A 16,284-nucleotide genomic window follows, 5' to 3' on the forward strand; every position below is an offset into this window, starting at 1 on the left:
GTAGACTATGGAGAACCACCAGAGGATGTTAGAATCTAAGAATAGATGTGATTTGGGGGAGGGGGGTCTGGATTACTTCAAGAACCTGGAAGCAGTGATAACTATTAGAAGCAATTGATATGGTTCATATGGGTGATAGTTAAGGTCATGTCCATCAGTGATGGGAAGGAGGGAAGAGGGCCGATTTGAGAGAAAGCAGAACACTTTGTGATTGACCCGATCTGGGGTGAGCATTGAAGGAGAGGCCAAAAATTATCTATAATCTTCCAGCTTAAATGACTGGTCCAACAGAGATGGACTTTTCCAGATGAGAACTAGAAGGTATAAGCTGGTTTGAGAACAGGCAGCAGTTTATGCATGAATATGGGAAACACCTCCCATCTGAATGTTCCTCAGAATGGCACCTGGCAAGCCTGAGGTGTAGGAGGGGCATTTAGATGGAGAGATCTGAAAAGGTGAAAGACACTCCCCTAAGCCCAAGCAAGCCAAGACTGAGAAAGAGACATGGCAGGTTTCAGCATCTAAAAAGTAACAAAATCACAATCGGGAAAATGAGGGCGTGGTGAGAGGGTGTGGATGAAACTAGGAAACTAGAGAGAAAGTCAGGAAAACCCACCAACCACTTCAGGGGCGGGCAGAAAAGGAGTAGTAAGATTACAACAAAACAATGGGAAACATTAAGAGAAAGCAAGGGAAATGTAGATGATATGAAAGTCAAATAACACATTCATTCTGCAGATTGTCTAGAGGTTGCAGAAGGATCTAGAAAGATTGGATCCAAAAAGTCAACAAAAGCTACTGGAACTTCCCAAAGCATCTGCCAGAGGCAGCTTTCTCAGAGAAATTCCATCTTCAAAAGACTGAAAAGGCATGCCACATTCAGAGGTAGATAAAACGCACTGCAGGGTCTCTGAACCCAGGGGTTTTCTTGAAAAAGCATAATTTTAGGGGCTGGAAAAAAATCAATGTGCACCTATCTGGCTACACTGAAGGTACTGTGTCATTTTGAACAAATGCTTTACAGGGTGGATACGGGAAGGGCAAGGGGGTACTGGAGGGAGAGGAGGAGTGGCAGAGATGACAAAATGATGATTAAGTGAGGCTGGGGTTATGGCTCAGCAGTAGAGCACTCGCCTCGCATGTGCAAGGCCCTGGGTTCGATCCTCAGCACCACATAAAAATAACGTTATTGTGTACAAATACAAAAAAGTATTTTAAAAAAGATTAAGTTCCTGAGCTCAGATAAGGATGCTAGAAGGAGCCTGAGAGTTGTTACTCTTTGCTACTTCTTAGGTTTCAGTTATTGACTGGAAACCCAAAGTCCCAAACACTGAAGAATTCTCATCGCATCATATTTGGTACCTCCTGAGGGTACCTGGAAGCACTGACCCAAGGCTCGGACCTTGACTGAAAGGCACTGATGCCTCACCCAGTCAATAAGCCAGGTTCTTTGTGAACACCTCCAGATGTAGGTGACAGCCCCTGACACTCCTTTTTGTTAAATGAGGACAAATAAGTTAATTGCTGTTCAAAAATTGTTTATGTTAAACAGACTTAAGACAAACTTAATAGTAAACTTTACTTAAAAATCATCATAATTTAGGGGTGGAAACAATTGTCTACGGATCTCCCATATTTCTGTAGTCTTGCAAACAAAGGCACCAATAACTTTTTTTTTTTGATCTGGAATATCTTTCTCAAGAGAAGACTGGTGTTCCCTTCTTGAACAAAGCACTATTTCCTTTATTACCCACTATAATTGCCTACCCAGGAATGAAGGGGAGACATGCTTACTGCCCATTATAAATTATCTGAGGGGCTGGGGTTGTGGCTCAGTGATGGAGAGCCTGCCTAGCATGTGTGAGATACTGGGTTTGATCCTCAGTATCTTATTTAAAAAAATAATAAAGGTATTGTGTTCATCTACAACTAAAACTTTTTAAAAAAAGTGATCAGAGTGTTTCTCTCCTCAGGTTCTTCACACTGTGTAGACTGGTATCATTGGACCTTACCCACTTCAAATATGGAAAATGAAGCTAGGAAAAATGACTGTTTGCACAAGTAACAAAGTCCTTGGTCTATGACCTTGATATCTTGTATCTTCTGCCATTTTCCATGATACAGTGGCAGTCCTACTTAATACCTTATAAGTAGGCATAAGTTTCATGTAAGTTATAAATAGATTAAGTCTCAGAATGTTCATGATTCTTGACACCCAATGATGCCTATGAAATTACCATGTTTAACAATTAATGTCCTTTACCAAGTTTTCCAATGCCATCCTGTGCTTTGTCTTAAGGTTTATTCTTTGTCTACTTCAAAAATACGAAAGACTATGTAATGTATTGAAATACCATGCAAGAAAACACTTCAGGAAACTGTCAATCTCCGTAGTGGAAAAAAAAATGAAAAATTTGTTGTCTTTTTACATTTTTAGAGAATGAGAAATAGCAAGAGAAAAAAAATCCAATGACTGGCAAAGCCGCTTAGTAAGGCCCCACAGCAGGTGTAGCAGGTAGACCCTTGGCCTTGGATACAGCTCCTGAGAGATTCTAACTGAACGAATGGTATCAAGAAGCAGCAGGTGAGGTCCAGGGGAAACAGGGCAGACCTGAATCACAGACCCACAAAGAATCAAGTTTCCTGCCAGTTCATGAAGCACTAGACTGGAGGTGTCCAAAAGCTTTATGCTAGTGAACCAGCAAGCATGAAGCTAATGACTAATGATATTCCATTGCCAGGTGGAAATAGGATTCCAGATGTTTCATGACTTATGCCGTGTAGATTAGGTAACTTAAGAGAATGCCTACATCTGAACAAGAGTCAAACATATTAAACAGAATGAAGGTGACAAAGATGTTCAGTTGATGCTAACAATAACCCCAGCCAGGATGAGGAATGGCTGCTTCCCTGAAAAATGACTATCCATTTTAGCAGACATCTCATAATTGTATGTCTAAGCTTTGTTTACAGGTTTGAGGATCAGGAGGCTGGAGGAATTGTCATATTTGCTGCTACTTTAAATGCTTGAGAGAAAAATATCAGAATGCTGTTGTCAGTAATTTTGGTAAAAGCTTGACTGGATAGGACATACATCCCCAGAGTCATACTAGGGAGACGTGGAAATATCTAATATAAAAATAAGTAGAAAAAGAAACGACTGTTGAATATTATGTTTCCTGACACAAAATTAACATAGTGTGGCAAAAATTTTCAAGTACATCTCCAAAGTGTCATTTGCTGTGTACAACATGGGGCTGTCAAGCTACCAACAAAAATAACCTAGCCAGTATGCATGCTTCCATGAAGCAGCTAGTGGACAAAAGTCACTTATCAAATCTTGCTAGCAGCCTTCTTCCACTGGGAAAATTCATTTATCTCCACCTGACCGCAGGAGAGACTCGTGTGAGGGACAGAGCAAGGTGGAGACATAGTTCTAGCTCTCTGGGGAAGGCAATTCAGTCCGAGGACACACTACAGGGACCTCTGTCAAAATCTGGTTTTCAGGGGCTGGGGATGTGGCTCAAGCAGTAGCGCGCTTGCCTGGCATGCGTGCGGCCCGGGTTCGATCCTCAGCACCACATACAAAGATGTTGTGTCTGCCGAAAACTAGAAAGTGAATATTAAAAGGGTTCTCTCTCTCTCTCTCTCTCAAAAAAAAAAAAAAATCTGGTTTTTAGGTGAATGGTTTTTCTCTACCTAGTTTCCAGGAAAGAAGTTACTTAGGTCTGATACCTATGGGGATGATAGGTTACTTGGCTATATTGGCTATTTATGGACACATGCATTATTATTTTTTAATCCTCAGTACAACTTTCTGAAGAATCATACTAAAGAATTTTATCCCAATAGGAACACAGTATTTTCTCCAATCAGTGACGACGACTTTTTTGCTTTCAGAATCATCTATGAGTTTCCTAATAATAGGACATAAATTTATTAGATATTCTGATGCAAATCTCCAGGGCTTTGTAAAAATTAAGGTAAGGATTTCACAGCAATGGATGCAAAGAGATACCCTACCATTTATACCTGAACTTTCAGATAATGGTCTGCACTGATTTCAGAACAGTACAAATGAGAACACATGCAGATCTTTTCCTCACTTGGGCCTAGTAGTTTTACACAGAGGAAAAATACTGAGACCATCACCACTAAGTCTAGGCAGTGTTGGGACACACATCTGCTGTGAGCCACAAGAGGACCAGATGGAAAAGTAATTCAAACACATTTTGACTTGATGGTGGGGGTTAGTGGCATCATTTATATAAGAGTTACAGCAGATTTAGCTGGGAAGAATTTTGGCTGACAGATCTCACTAGATGGCACATAATGCTATTGGTATTTAACCATTAGCCCTTCTCTTTCTAAAAACATTTTAGAGAAGATTTTTTTTTAAATGCTGTATTTTCTGCTTTTAAAAGCTCTTCAGAATCTATATAAAGATCTGTAGTAAAAGACTCCATAAAATGAACAATCATCTGGAAGTTTATGTAAGTCAATCATAAATATTAGTTTTTCCTTTTCTTATAGATACAATTCTGAAATATAGGCCACAATTTCTGTAGATGTGATGCAAGAAAGCACATCTCAGGCAACTATTTTTATCTGTGGTAAGAAATGGGAAGTTTTCAGGGAGAAGGTAGGCTTAAGGATGGGGCAGTATAGATTTGTACACCACCATGAATTCTGTGGAACCATGATAAATGGTTGTGATGGGGTCAGAACACTTGGTTCTCCTCCCAGCATTGTGCTAGGAAATCTGAAGCAAATCTTCCAACCCATTTGAGCCTCAGGAAAATAAGGATAACATCTCCCTAATTATCCAAATGCACAACATGACATTAAATTATAGCATTTGGGAGGAAGGGACAGATTGCTACAAAAAATGTGAAGTGTATTTTGATCCTATGATTCCATAAGGGTCAAGAGCAAAACAGGGAGTAAATCCCTGGCAAAACTGGACCACATAATGCCAGGTGTTTGATGCAAGACAAACATCCGCATGTTTGATTATACTTTTTATTCTTCCTCCAGATGTTGTGATGTAATAAATGTTAGGGATAAGCAAAAAGTTCTTTTAAAAAATTTGAAAATGAGACTTGGACTAGATATGGTGGTACATGCTTGTGATCTCAGTTACTCAGGAGGCTGAGACAGGAGGATTGCAGGTTTGAGGGTAGCCTCAGCAACCTAGCGAGGCCCTGTCTCAGAATAAAAGCTAAAAAAGGTTGGGAATGTAGCTCAGTGGTACAGCACCCCTGGTTTAATCCCCAATATGAGAGGAAGGAAGAAAAAAAAAAGAGGATCCAGTCAAAATAGCCCAACAATGAGATGCTACCAGGATGTTTCAAAGAATAACAAAATAGACTGAGAAAAAGCTTTCTGGCACCCCAACACGATTTCTGTCATAAAGGCAAAACTCTTCAAATCAGAAGGAAGCCTCAAGTCTTCTTTTTGAGATCATTCTCTTATGGAATTTTTATATACTTATCCTTTCCAATTTTATTCATCAGTTACACATTAGGACAAGGAAACTAGATTTCTTTGCTGGTTCTGATTTGAACTATTAAACATGATGAATAGCTCTTCTAAATACTAAAAGCATTTTTTTTTTTTTTTTTACCCCAGGGAAAAAAACCAACATCACCATATGATGCTGTCTTACTAATTTGTAATTATGTATGAATTCAAGCCCTGTATTCCATATTCAGATACAGGTTATCAGCTGTGTGATTTTACTTAATCATATTCTCCATTTCTACCCTTTCACCAAAGAGGAAAATGACATTTGCCATTTATCTTCCTGAAAATATACCGACATAACTAGTGTTTCCCAAATGCATGCTATGTATATGTGCAAAACACTTATCTGTGTTGCTCTTGAAGTTAGTTTAACATATTCTGTTTTAAAAGATAGGATGACCTCAAATTCAGCTCTGATTGAACAAAATACCTGAGGGGCCATTTTCTGCCACAAATATTAAGCTTAAAATTTTAAGGAAAAACACCAGGAATAGATACCAACAGGTCCCTCTCAGCTTGGGGCTGTTCTGTATCTCCCGGATTACATAATCATTCAGAAAAAGACTGAAGGTGCAACTCTGAGTGCAAAGTCCCAAGGTTAAGTGCTGAGCTACAACTTTGCAGGGAGATTTTTTTTTTTTTATATTGCCTCTGGAAGTACCACAACGTAGACACAGCAATAATAGAAGGCAGCATTTGGAAAGCACTGGCTGTCACAGATCAGTCTGTTTTCCTGATCCTCAGAGTCTCAATATTTTCAGACTGACATTACTCATCCATGACTGACCCATCTGCCTGGGACAATCTTCTATGGCTTAAGGACCAGGAGTAACTAGACATGATTGAAAGCTGTGGTGGAGCCAGCCTGCTCCTGCAGAATGAGCTCTGAGGTTCGAGAGCCAGCAAAAAAAAATGGATAGACAATGTCGTTCCATTACATCCAGTTCTGCTGAGGTCACGGAGTACTGTCTTGCTTAAGTTAAACTTTATGCCATATTTAGTCAACCCTCCTAGAGTTAAAAGTTTAGTGTCTCTGCTGTGTTTGTTTGGCTAAGTCTACATTGGGCTGTAAGCCATAACACTAAATAAGACCAAACAGTGCTCACGGCAGTGTTAACCAGCATGCATTGTGCAAGCACCTATGCCCGAGAACCATGCTGCAGGTTAATGTGAAAGAAAACAAACCCATAGTGCATAGAGCAATCTGGGAGACAGCTGATGCTCAAGGCTGCAGTGAACAACATTATTGCTTTTCTCCAAATAAAACTAAGACAGAATTTCTCCAGGAGAGCCTGCCAGTCTGCACATAGCCGGTATACACAACATGTGCCAGTAATTTTAACTTTTTTCTTTAGTATTTAACTTCTATCTTAATTAGGTCTACATTTTCTTTGCTTTCATTAATTTTGTTATTCATCAGTTTAATTTAAACCTAACAGCTCCCAGGGTAAGAAAATTCAAAATTGCTCGCTTTATTGAGCAGACCCATATATCCAAATTATAAAGTATTAAGACCCTGATGTCTGGGATTAGGTGTGTCTTATTTTTTATACTCTCCCTTTTCAATGGCCACTTTTAGAAATGATTTTGCTCTATTAGTGGCTCTGAAGATGTCTACTGACAGTGCAGGTTGCAGCCATTCTCCAAACTTACCTGTCATGACTGTCTTCACATTAATTCGCATGTTGGAATCCTTAAGGCTGCACAGAAGAACCTGTCTGATGTTAACCCATCTGTTTTCCCTCTACTCTCCCTGAACTCACCTTGGGGATGCAGAGGTGTTCCTAGGGAGGAGGGTAACACGTGGAGAGCCTCTTTCGAGTTTAAGGATGAAGAGTTCTGGCTCAGAGGGGCAGGCAAAGCAGGGGCTGACGGTGAGGTCAGGTCCAAGGAGAGGTCAGTTCTGCCGTGGCTTGCACTCCGGCTTCTCAGCTCCTTCTCGTGTGCCTCAGCTGCCAACTGTTCCAAGTACTTGTATCTGAAAGTTAAATTCCAAAGGGTTTCCGTAAAAAGAAAGAGGAGCCTGTGGCCGATGCTTGTTTATGGATGAAACACCTGCAGGGTGAGCTGGTTTCCTGGTGCACAGAGCACAGCGCAAAGCTGACTGGAGGGTCAGTCTGCCAGAAACACCCAGCGGAGCCAAGATGCTAATGATTAAAAACCCTGCATCATTCATAAGCAAACAAATTGCGGGAAGTGGCCACATCGCAGAGTCCCAGATCCTGCATCACTGCGGCAGCATTCCGTTTTGCTCTTTTAGGAACCATTTGCACCAATAAGCAAAATAGTAATAACAATCATTTAGAAGCTTTAACAGTGACAGCTGAGAACCAAACCCTCAGAGCGCACAGCTGCGAAATAGGAGGACACGCCTGGACTCGATGTGATGGAGAGAAACAATGGTCCCAAAATAACAAAAGGGTCTGCTTGGATGAAGGCCTCTTGGAATTTCTGAACCTGCTTCAATGCTAACAGCAATGCAACTGGAATTTACTTTGTTCTTTCAGCATCAACCATGGAAACTTTTTTTATATTCTAAAATATTTCTGAGTAGGACTCAGACATCCAATAGCTTGGACCTGACGTCACATATAGTTTATTCATCAAAGTCAGTTTAAAAGAACAAAGATACATCTGTTTTGCATTTCAGGCAGGCAAAACCCACTGTTTATTAAGACCAGCTACCAATCATATTCCTCATAGTGTGCTTTATAGATCAGACCAAAATAACTCTGAAATATGTGCCTCTTCCAGATGTCTGCTAATTTTACCCACCATTATTTGTGCAGAATTCAGCTGCAGCAGGTCTCTGAGGATCTTACCTACCGCTGAACTGTGAAATAGCTTACTTGGGACCCTCACTCCACACCCATCCGGATGCACTGCTTCAGCCCCTCCCAACCCACCAGGGACCCACCCAGGCATTGGACATGATGCTCCTAATTCACCAGGATGAGAAAGGCAAAGCACATATTTAGAATCTTTATGAAGGATGCTTTAGAAAGCATGCACTTCTCCATCCCATCCTTCAGTGGGCGTGGCTCCCTGTCACCAGTACCCATTCTCCCGGCCAGCACAAAGGCAGACTGTCCTTCACCCATTCTTGCATGCGCTTCCCGCTCTGTGAAGCCTGCCTTGACCACCACAGCTGGAAGTGATCTCAGTCCTGCCTCTGAACTCATGTCGGATATGTAGTCCATTCAACTCGGATGGCATTTTACATTTACGGCCTGGCATAGTCATCTTTTCACATGTGTATGTCTGTTTTCAACAAGCAGCTAATACGATTTTTCAGAACAAGGAAGATTATCATCCTTTGTTCTCTCCCTCAGTGCCTTGCATTTGTCGGCTGATGGAGAGCAGGCAAAGTGCACAGGGAGAAACCTGCACAGCAGCCTCCACCTGCACAGGCCCACCTGCGGCCCAGGGTGCCAAGGAGCAAAGGCGCCCCATTTCATTTTCATGGGCAGTGAGCCTGCTTTCCTGGTACAAACATCTGAGGCTTGGTGCCAGAGCAGATGCCTCACAGGGGATGAGGCTATACCCAGAAAGAATCACACTCTGGACTTCTTTGCCAAAAAACATCACCTCTTCTAAAGGTGTCATGGTTTAGATCTGGAATCTCCCCAGATTCTTGTGTTCAGAGGTGGGACTTCTGGAAAGTGAGGGCTCTGACCTCAACAGCGGATGATGGAATGGACTACTAGGAGGTGAGACCTAGTTGGAGGAAGGAGGTTAGTGGGGTCGTGTCCTGGGTGGATTTATCTTCTCTCCAGCCCGTCCCATTCTTCCTGTTTCTCTGCTTCATGGTTACTTGGGGATGAGCAGCTTTCCTCCAACACACCCCTCCACCATGATGCTCTGCCTCACCTCAGGCCTGGAACAATGGAGCCAACCAATCATGAACTGAAACCTCTGAAACAATGAGTCAAAAATAAACCTTTCCTCTAAGTTGTTGACTAACACAAAAGGTAAAAAAGTTAACAAAGAACATGTTTCTGAACTCAGTTAAGATGAGCAAGGAGCCCTCCATCCCCTGCCAGGCTGGGAAATAAAAGGATTTTCATGGCAGTATGTTGAGACCCCTGGAAGCTTTTCAGACAGTTTACTCAAGGCCATGAATGCTGTCAGGCCAGGAGGAGGGAGCCCAGGCATACTCACACTGAGTCCATGCCTAGGACAGGAGAAAGGGGCAGGCAAGGAAGGAAGTACAAATAAGACTATCCACAGAGGTCTAGAAGATCAGAATCCAAGAACAGGAAACCAGAAAGTATGGTAATGAGGCCTTGCACAAAAGACTTCCAAACAGGGTGACGACCACTTCTGGGGTTCGTGTTAGCTGGTCCAGCCTTGGTCCTGGATTTCCATATTCTTCCCTACACTTCCCTGTGGGCAGCCATTCTGGCAGGCATGGGCTGGCAAACAAAGGATTCACACTACATTCTGGGGGACTCTCATCCCAGCTGCTGATCCCAGAACCAGAATAGATAAAATACAAAGACTACTCCTATGCATCCCTTGGTCTGCGGATGCCATCCTGGGGAAGAGTCAATGGTTTAACCAGAATCATCCCAAAGAATGAGGATGTTTACGTGGTAGACAAAAATGGCTGGGGTGCGGTATGGTGTTTAATGGGTACAGAGTTTCTGTTTAAAAAGATAAGGGATATATGGAGACTGGTAACCCAACAATGTGAATATACCTGATTAGTACTAAACTCCTGAACTATACACTTAAAATGGTTAAAATGTCCAAGTGTGTCCTGTGTGCTTTATCTGTTTATATATATATATAATTTTTTTAAATGGCAGGGGCAGAGTGTCACGGAGGACAAGAGTGAGGGACAGTGTTACCTGTCTTCCCACCCTAAATGATCCTGTCAACATAACTCCCATGACCTGGCCCAACCCCCTGCCCCCCAAAGGAGCCCTGCCAAAAGTGACTAACTCCTCCCATGGCCTAGCTCTGCTAAGATTGTATATAAAGCCCAGAACCTCGCGGCCAGCAGCCATTTTTATCCCTGAAAATGAGCCATAGCAGGTGTTTGTCCGATTGACCCCGCTGCAGAATAAAGAGAAGCTTGCTGATCTGAGATCTGCTCCCCGACTCCGTCATTTGTGCGCTCACAATAGCACTGAACTTTTCTGGAAGAGGAGCAGCAGTGTTTGTCTATAGCAATCGGGGTGAGGGTGGTGGGCTGGTACTCATGGAAAGAGGCATAGTAGCCAGCAGTGAGAAGTTACAGCTGAGCGACCCTCCTGCCCACAGGTTCTCTGGAGCCCTGGAGAGAAAGTTGGACCTGTATCATGGCCTTCCCTTAGATAGTGATTAAAAGCCCCAGCATTTAGGGGCCCAAACACACTTGATCTGGGGAGCCCATCAGCCCATGCAGTGGCTGTCATGTGTCTACTGCGTCATGAAGCAACAGCAATGAACAGAGCATGACGGAACCTCCTGTGCAAAGCCGGAGGTGTGGCTTCCAGTCTACAGAGCATGGCCCCAGGCACAGACCTTCCACCTTTGCTGCCTTCATCTAAACATTCCCATTTCTCCTCATTGTGCCTCATCCTGTTTGCTCATTCATCTTTTCACTTATTGACTGGACATTGGCTGAGTCCCTGTCATGTGCTAAGAACTCTAGTAGCAGAGATTTAATAATAAACAAGAAAAGGAAAGGTAAATAAACTGCTGGAATAAACCCAGCATCCACAGGGTCTAGTGGCAGGGCTGGAGCTGTGGCTCAGGCTTTTTGCACAGAACTCTATAGAAACCCGACCTGAGGTTAACCTAAATCTAGTCACCGACAATGTTTCCTGCTTCCTTCCTCCTGGAAACTCTCCCAAGCTTGGCTCTTCTAACTTCTATTCTCAGACCTTTTAAGCAATGCTCAGAATCCTTTCTCACTGCTTCATTGTTGACTTTTGTGTATAAATTCCAAACTCCCAAACCAGTCCCTAAATCTTGCCTGTGCTTGGTTTCTGAAAGCTATGCTCACCAGGTGGCATTTCCTCTTTGGATCCTGCTACCCAGCTCCCCCCTCAGACTAAAAAAAACCTAGGCCGAACTGATGTACCAACTACCCCACCTCCACCCCAACATGTCCCCAGACTGGATCTCATACTCCACTCCACTTTCTGAAAAATTCATGCACTTCCCTTAAATGGATCATATCATATAAAAACTTTTCTATTTTTAAAAAAATAAAAGCAGCAACTCCATAGAAACATTCCTGGTCTATCACTGTCAATAAAAGTTTGTCTGAAATCATGGAAAGATATGAAATAAAATTTTACTGGATGGTCACTGGACCTCAACATAGCAAAGCAATGTTTATCTTCTTCAACTAACATGATACAAACCCAAAAACCATTGGTCATGACTCAGGCCATCATTCTCTGAGTCTTTTCATTAAGAGTCATTGAATCCTGGAAACGCCCCGTACTCTATCTTGAAGAGTTAATAGGTGGAGTCCTTTCTTATTTCTGAACCTCTTTCTACCTCTGATCTCCACTTAGTTGCTCCATTTATTTCCAAATTCCATTATATTTGGAGATCTTATTTCCTGGATTACCAGGAATACTCAAAACTTTCCAGATAGGGATTAGAGTATCTCTCCCTCACTCTTATTATCACCAGGTAATTCAAGAAACAAACTACCCAAAAAAGTGATTTATCCAAACCAAAGGAAAATTATTGGCTGCTTTTTATCAAAGTTCTGTGGAACCCCAAAGTGGGCTGAGGGAAGGAGCCCTCATGGGGCCATGGGGAGTCTCCTCCTGCACCTGCTAAGGCAACCCAGGCAGATGGGCAGATTGTGGTTGAGGACCAAAGGCAGAGAAAAATAGGGGAGGAGAGGATTGACAACCTCCTTTACACAAGTCTGCCAGGCATAAGCCCTTATTGGAAAAAAGAGCAGCAAATAACCACCCCTGGCTTTTCAATGGTTCGGAAAAATTCTGAAGTCAGTCTGAACCACAAAGCACCTTGACATTTCCCCAGGGGCTGTCAAGCTTTGCCTATATAATCTGATGGTCAAGTTGTAGGAAGCTCAAAGTATAGACTATGGAGGAAAAACTTTAAAAAAAATTCCTTAAGCCTGGGCAGAAAGTCAACAATATTTTCAGTAAAAGGGAGTATAATTTATACACCCCCACCACATGTTATAAACAGACACTGGTTAGAGAAACAGAAGTTTCTTATTTCCTTACCAGCATCTTTCATTCTGAATTTACTAGCCACAACTGGTAGTTAGGATGACAATAATCTAATAGAATGTTGAAAATAAAGCATTGCTGTAGTTTTATTTATGAGGCTGACTTAAGCACCTAATTTTTTAATTGAGCACAGACAGTCTCCACTCTGCTCTGACTGTCTTGATCTATTTAGCTGATGGTGTCTAAAAAATTAGCATGATTCCACATCTTATTGGCACAGTCCAGAAATTGTTAGGTTCCCAGCTGGCTCCAGTACAAAAGGTGTAAAATGAGCCTTTCCATCTCTCCATGCTGTAACACCATCTGGTGGCAGAGGTGACAACTGCAGTGTGTACAGTGTAGAGGGTAAAAACTTGTCTAAAACCAGTTTTTTTTTGTTTACCTATATTTATCAAACACTGAGTACGCTAACTATTTTTATTGGGGTTCAAGCCCTGCTTCCACTGAAATTAATAAGCTAGCTTACAGCTTGAATATCTTAAAATAAAGCTGCTGGTTCATTTGCTCATTTGTTTATTCTACATAACATTCCTAAGTACCTACTACATGCCACACACTGTCGTGGGCACTGGGGGAAGCAAGGTAAACCAGGCATAATTACTGACACTCAGAAGCTGGGTGCAACTCAGGAGACGGGGGTATGATCAGGTACAACCAGCAAGAGTCTCAGGTGTGTCTATCACCCCTTACTATGTGTACGCTCAAATATTTGTTGAAGGAATGGCAATGAAGTGACATGGAAGCACATGCTAAAAGTATCTAACCTGGGCTGAGCAGTGGTGGTCCATGCCATGTCAAACAGTCATACACTGCACAATGGTGTTTTGGTCATTGATGGATCATATATACAACAATGGTCCCATAGAAGTAATTTCAAGGACAGATCCCAGCAGTTAAGTGACAATACATGTACCATGTGTCAGTAAGGTAATAGTAATGTGCTCATTTGGAGAGGAGCACACATGCATTTCACCATAACACTAAATGATAAAACTTTACCTGGAAAAACTTACACAACTATGGCACTCTTTCCGGTCCTCCCCCACAAAATGCCAGTTACACAATGCTTTAGGTGCCTTAGAAGAAGTTAATATATTTTAATGAACACAGTCTCCTCTGCATGCTTGGTTAACAGTGCAAAGTCACATACCATTTGGTTAGAATGGGAAAGAAGAGATACCAACCTTCCTTCTCTTGCTTGTCTTTGCTCTTCTCTTTTGTCTAAATACTCTCGGCTAATAGAAATATGCAGAACGGGGAAGGAAAATAGTAATAAAATTAAATGCTTATAAAATTACAAAGTTATTATTAACAAGATATCATGAAAGCCTGCTATTCAGAAACGAAAAACATGTTGTTGAATTTTTTTTTAAAGTTTAAAGGCTGTACTTTAAAAGTTCTAAACAGTGGATTTTCACTAAAATCACAAAGACATCAAAAAACAAAAATAGGATTCACTCAGCAATACTATTAATTACTCTATGGGGGGGAAAGGTAAGTAGTGAGGAAGAGAAGTTTTAAAATATACATTTATAAAATGTGGTGACTATGAGTAGGCAATAGATATTGGAGGTAATTAATATTTGACTGAACTCCAGTAGTTCCATCATATCTCTCTCATGAAATAAACTTCATCCAGGCAGGGTGGTGCTCACAAGTAATTACAACACTTGGAAGACTGAAGCAGGAGGATCACCAAGTTCAAGGCTAGCCTCATCAACTGAGATCCTCTCTCAAAAATATTAAAGGGATGGGGATGTAGCTCAGAGGTAAAGCACTCTTGGGTTCAATCTCCCCCCATACACACACACACCAAAAAAAAAAAAAAAAAAAAATCAATGTGTGCCCAAAGGTTGTGGCCATTTTGTTGCACTCCACAGTTTGGACACTCCTTCCATAGTCCAGGGTTCTTTCTCCCCATCATCACTCTCTCAGTTTCTAGGTCGGGAATGTTAGGAGCTCTGACTTTTTCTTTGTTTGCATCCATATGATGCCCATCTTTGTTCAACTTTAACATTTTGTTTTTCTCTTGATCAAGTTCCAACTCGAATCTGAGTTTAAGACTATTTGGTCAGTCACCTCTCAGTGGACTGTTTATTTTCCTGGAGAATCAAGATATGTTTTTCTACAGTGACCCTCATGATGGAGCTTAGTATTCTATTCCTAACTGAATAGAGTCCCTAACTGGATTAAAAGGGACAGTACTTCATGAAGACTGAAGTAGGTTGGGGGTGGGCTGCAACTAGGACTCAGATTGGTCATCACTTATAAACATTATCATTTTCCACACAAGAAATAAAATTTCTCATAACCTTGAAAGCTTAAAACCACATTCAACAAAAACAACAACTGATAAGGAACAACAATAACAAAAAAATCACAGAAAGGTGAACAATTTAAGTTAATGAAACCAGTGAGAGGTGTCCTTTCAGATAACACTAGAGACCACCATGTAAAGCTCTTCCTATATCCTTTTTCAAATCTCATTTCATTCATTCTCAGAATATGGAATTGCAATTACTATAATTGAGTTGCCTATGCTCTGTCCTGATGTTAGCTTCCTTTCCGGAAAAAAAAAAGTCATTCTGCTGGGTATCTCTGCTCTCTTAAATGAGAAGTGAAAATCATTTGGAACCAAGAGCAAATGGCAGACAGCTATGAACAGTCTCCTATGGCAGAGTATCCAAGTCTAATCCTCAACTCTCTGTGCATGTGTCACACATAAGGGGCTCAATATATATTACAACACATTCTTTTCCTATTCTTTTATACCTCGGGGACTCTACACATGAATTCTAGACATTTTGATGTTTTCCATGGGTCTCAAAAACTGTTCATACTTTTAAATTTTTTTTTGTAGTTATAGATTGGCAGAATGCCTTTATTTCACTTATTTGTATGTAGTGCTGAGGATTGAACCCAGTGAGCCTCATGCATGCTAGGCAAGCCGCTCTACCACTGAGCCACAACCTCGGCCCCTATTCATATTTTTCAATTTGTTTCATTTTCAGATTGGATCATTCCTACTGTACCTCCTTCAGGTTCACCGACTCCTTTCTTTTCTGTTGCTCAGCTAACGTAATTTTTCATTTTGATTTAAAACATTTTTGAGTTATACATGTATGTATACAGCCTTTTTTTGTATTTTTTTCTTCACAGGATACCTCTTCATTTGTTTCCAGTACATTTGTCCTCCTCCTGTTTTTGTTGTTGTTGTTGGGGGAGGGTACTGTGGATTGAACACAGGGGTGCTTTACCATAAAGCCACATCCCCTGCCCATTTTATTTTTTGAGACAGAGTCTCACCAAGTTACTTAAGGCCTTATTAACTTGCTGAAGCTGGTCTTGAACTTTCAATCCTCCTGCCTCAGCTTCTCTAGTTGCTGAGATTACAGGCATTGCCACCATGCTCAACTGTCCTTACTTCTTGAAGCACATTCACAGTAGCTACTTTAAAGTCTTTTGTAATAATTATGACATCTTCATTTTGTGGTTATCTTTTCGAGTTAAAATTTTCCTTGGGCTGTGGTTGTGGCTCAGTGGT

At 41.4% G+C, this 16,284-nt stretch overlaps 1 protein-coding gene across 1 annotated transcript in view; it reads right to left on the reverse strand.

Annotated features, from left to right (window-relative positions):
- Fhod3 (formin homology 2 domain containing 3) overlaps positions 1–16,284 on the reverse strand; it is a 439,678-nt gene that overhangs the window by 71,616 nt on the left and 351,778 nt on the right. The window contains exons 12-13 of the mRNA XM_071602801.1: positions 13,925–13,975; positions 7,290–7,504 (exon numbers count right to left, since the gene is read on the reverse strand). Coding sequence (XP_071458902.1) covers positions 7,290–7,504; positions 13,925–13,975 — 266 coding nt within the window. The remainder of the gene's footprint in view (positions 1–7,289; positions 7,505–13,924; positions 13,976–16,284) is intronic.

This window comes from Marmota flaviventris, chromosome 16, assembly GCF_047511675.1.
Source record: "Marmota flaviventris isolate mMarFla1 chromosome 16, mMarFla1.hap1, whole genome shotgun sequence".
Classification (NCBI taxonomy): domain Eukaryota; kingdom Metazoa; phylum Chordata; class Mammalia; order Rodentia; family Sciuridae; genus Marmota; species Marmota flaviventris.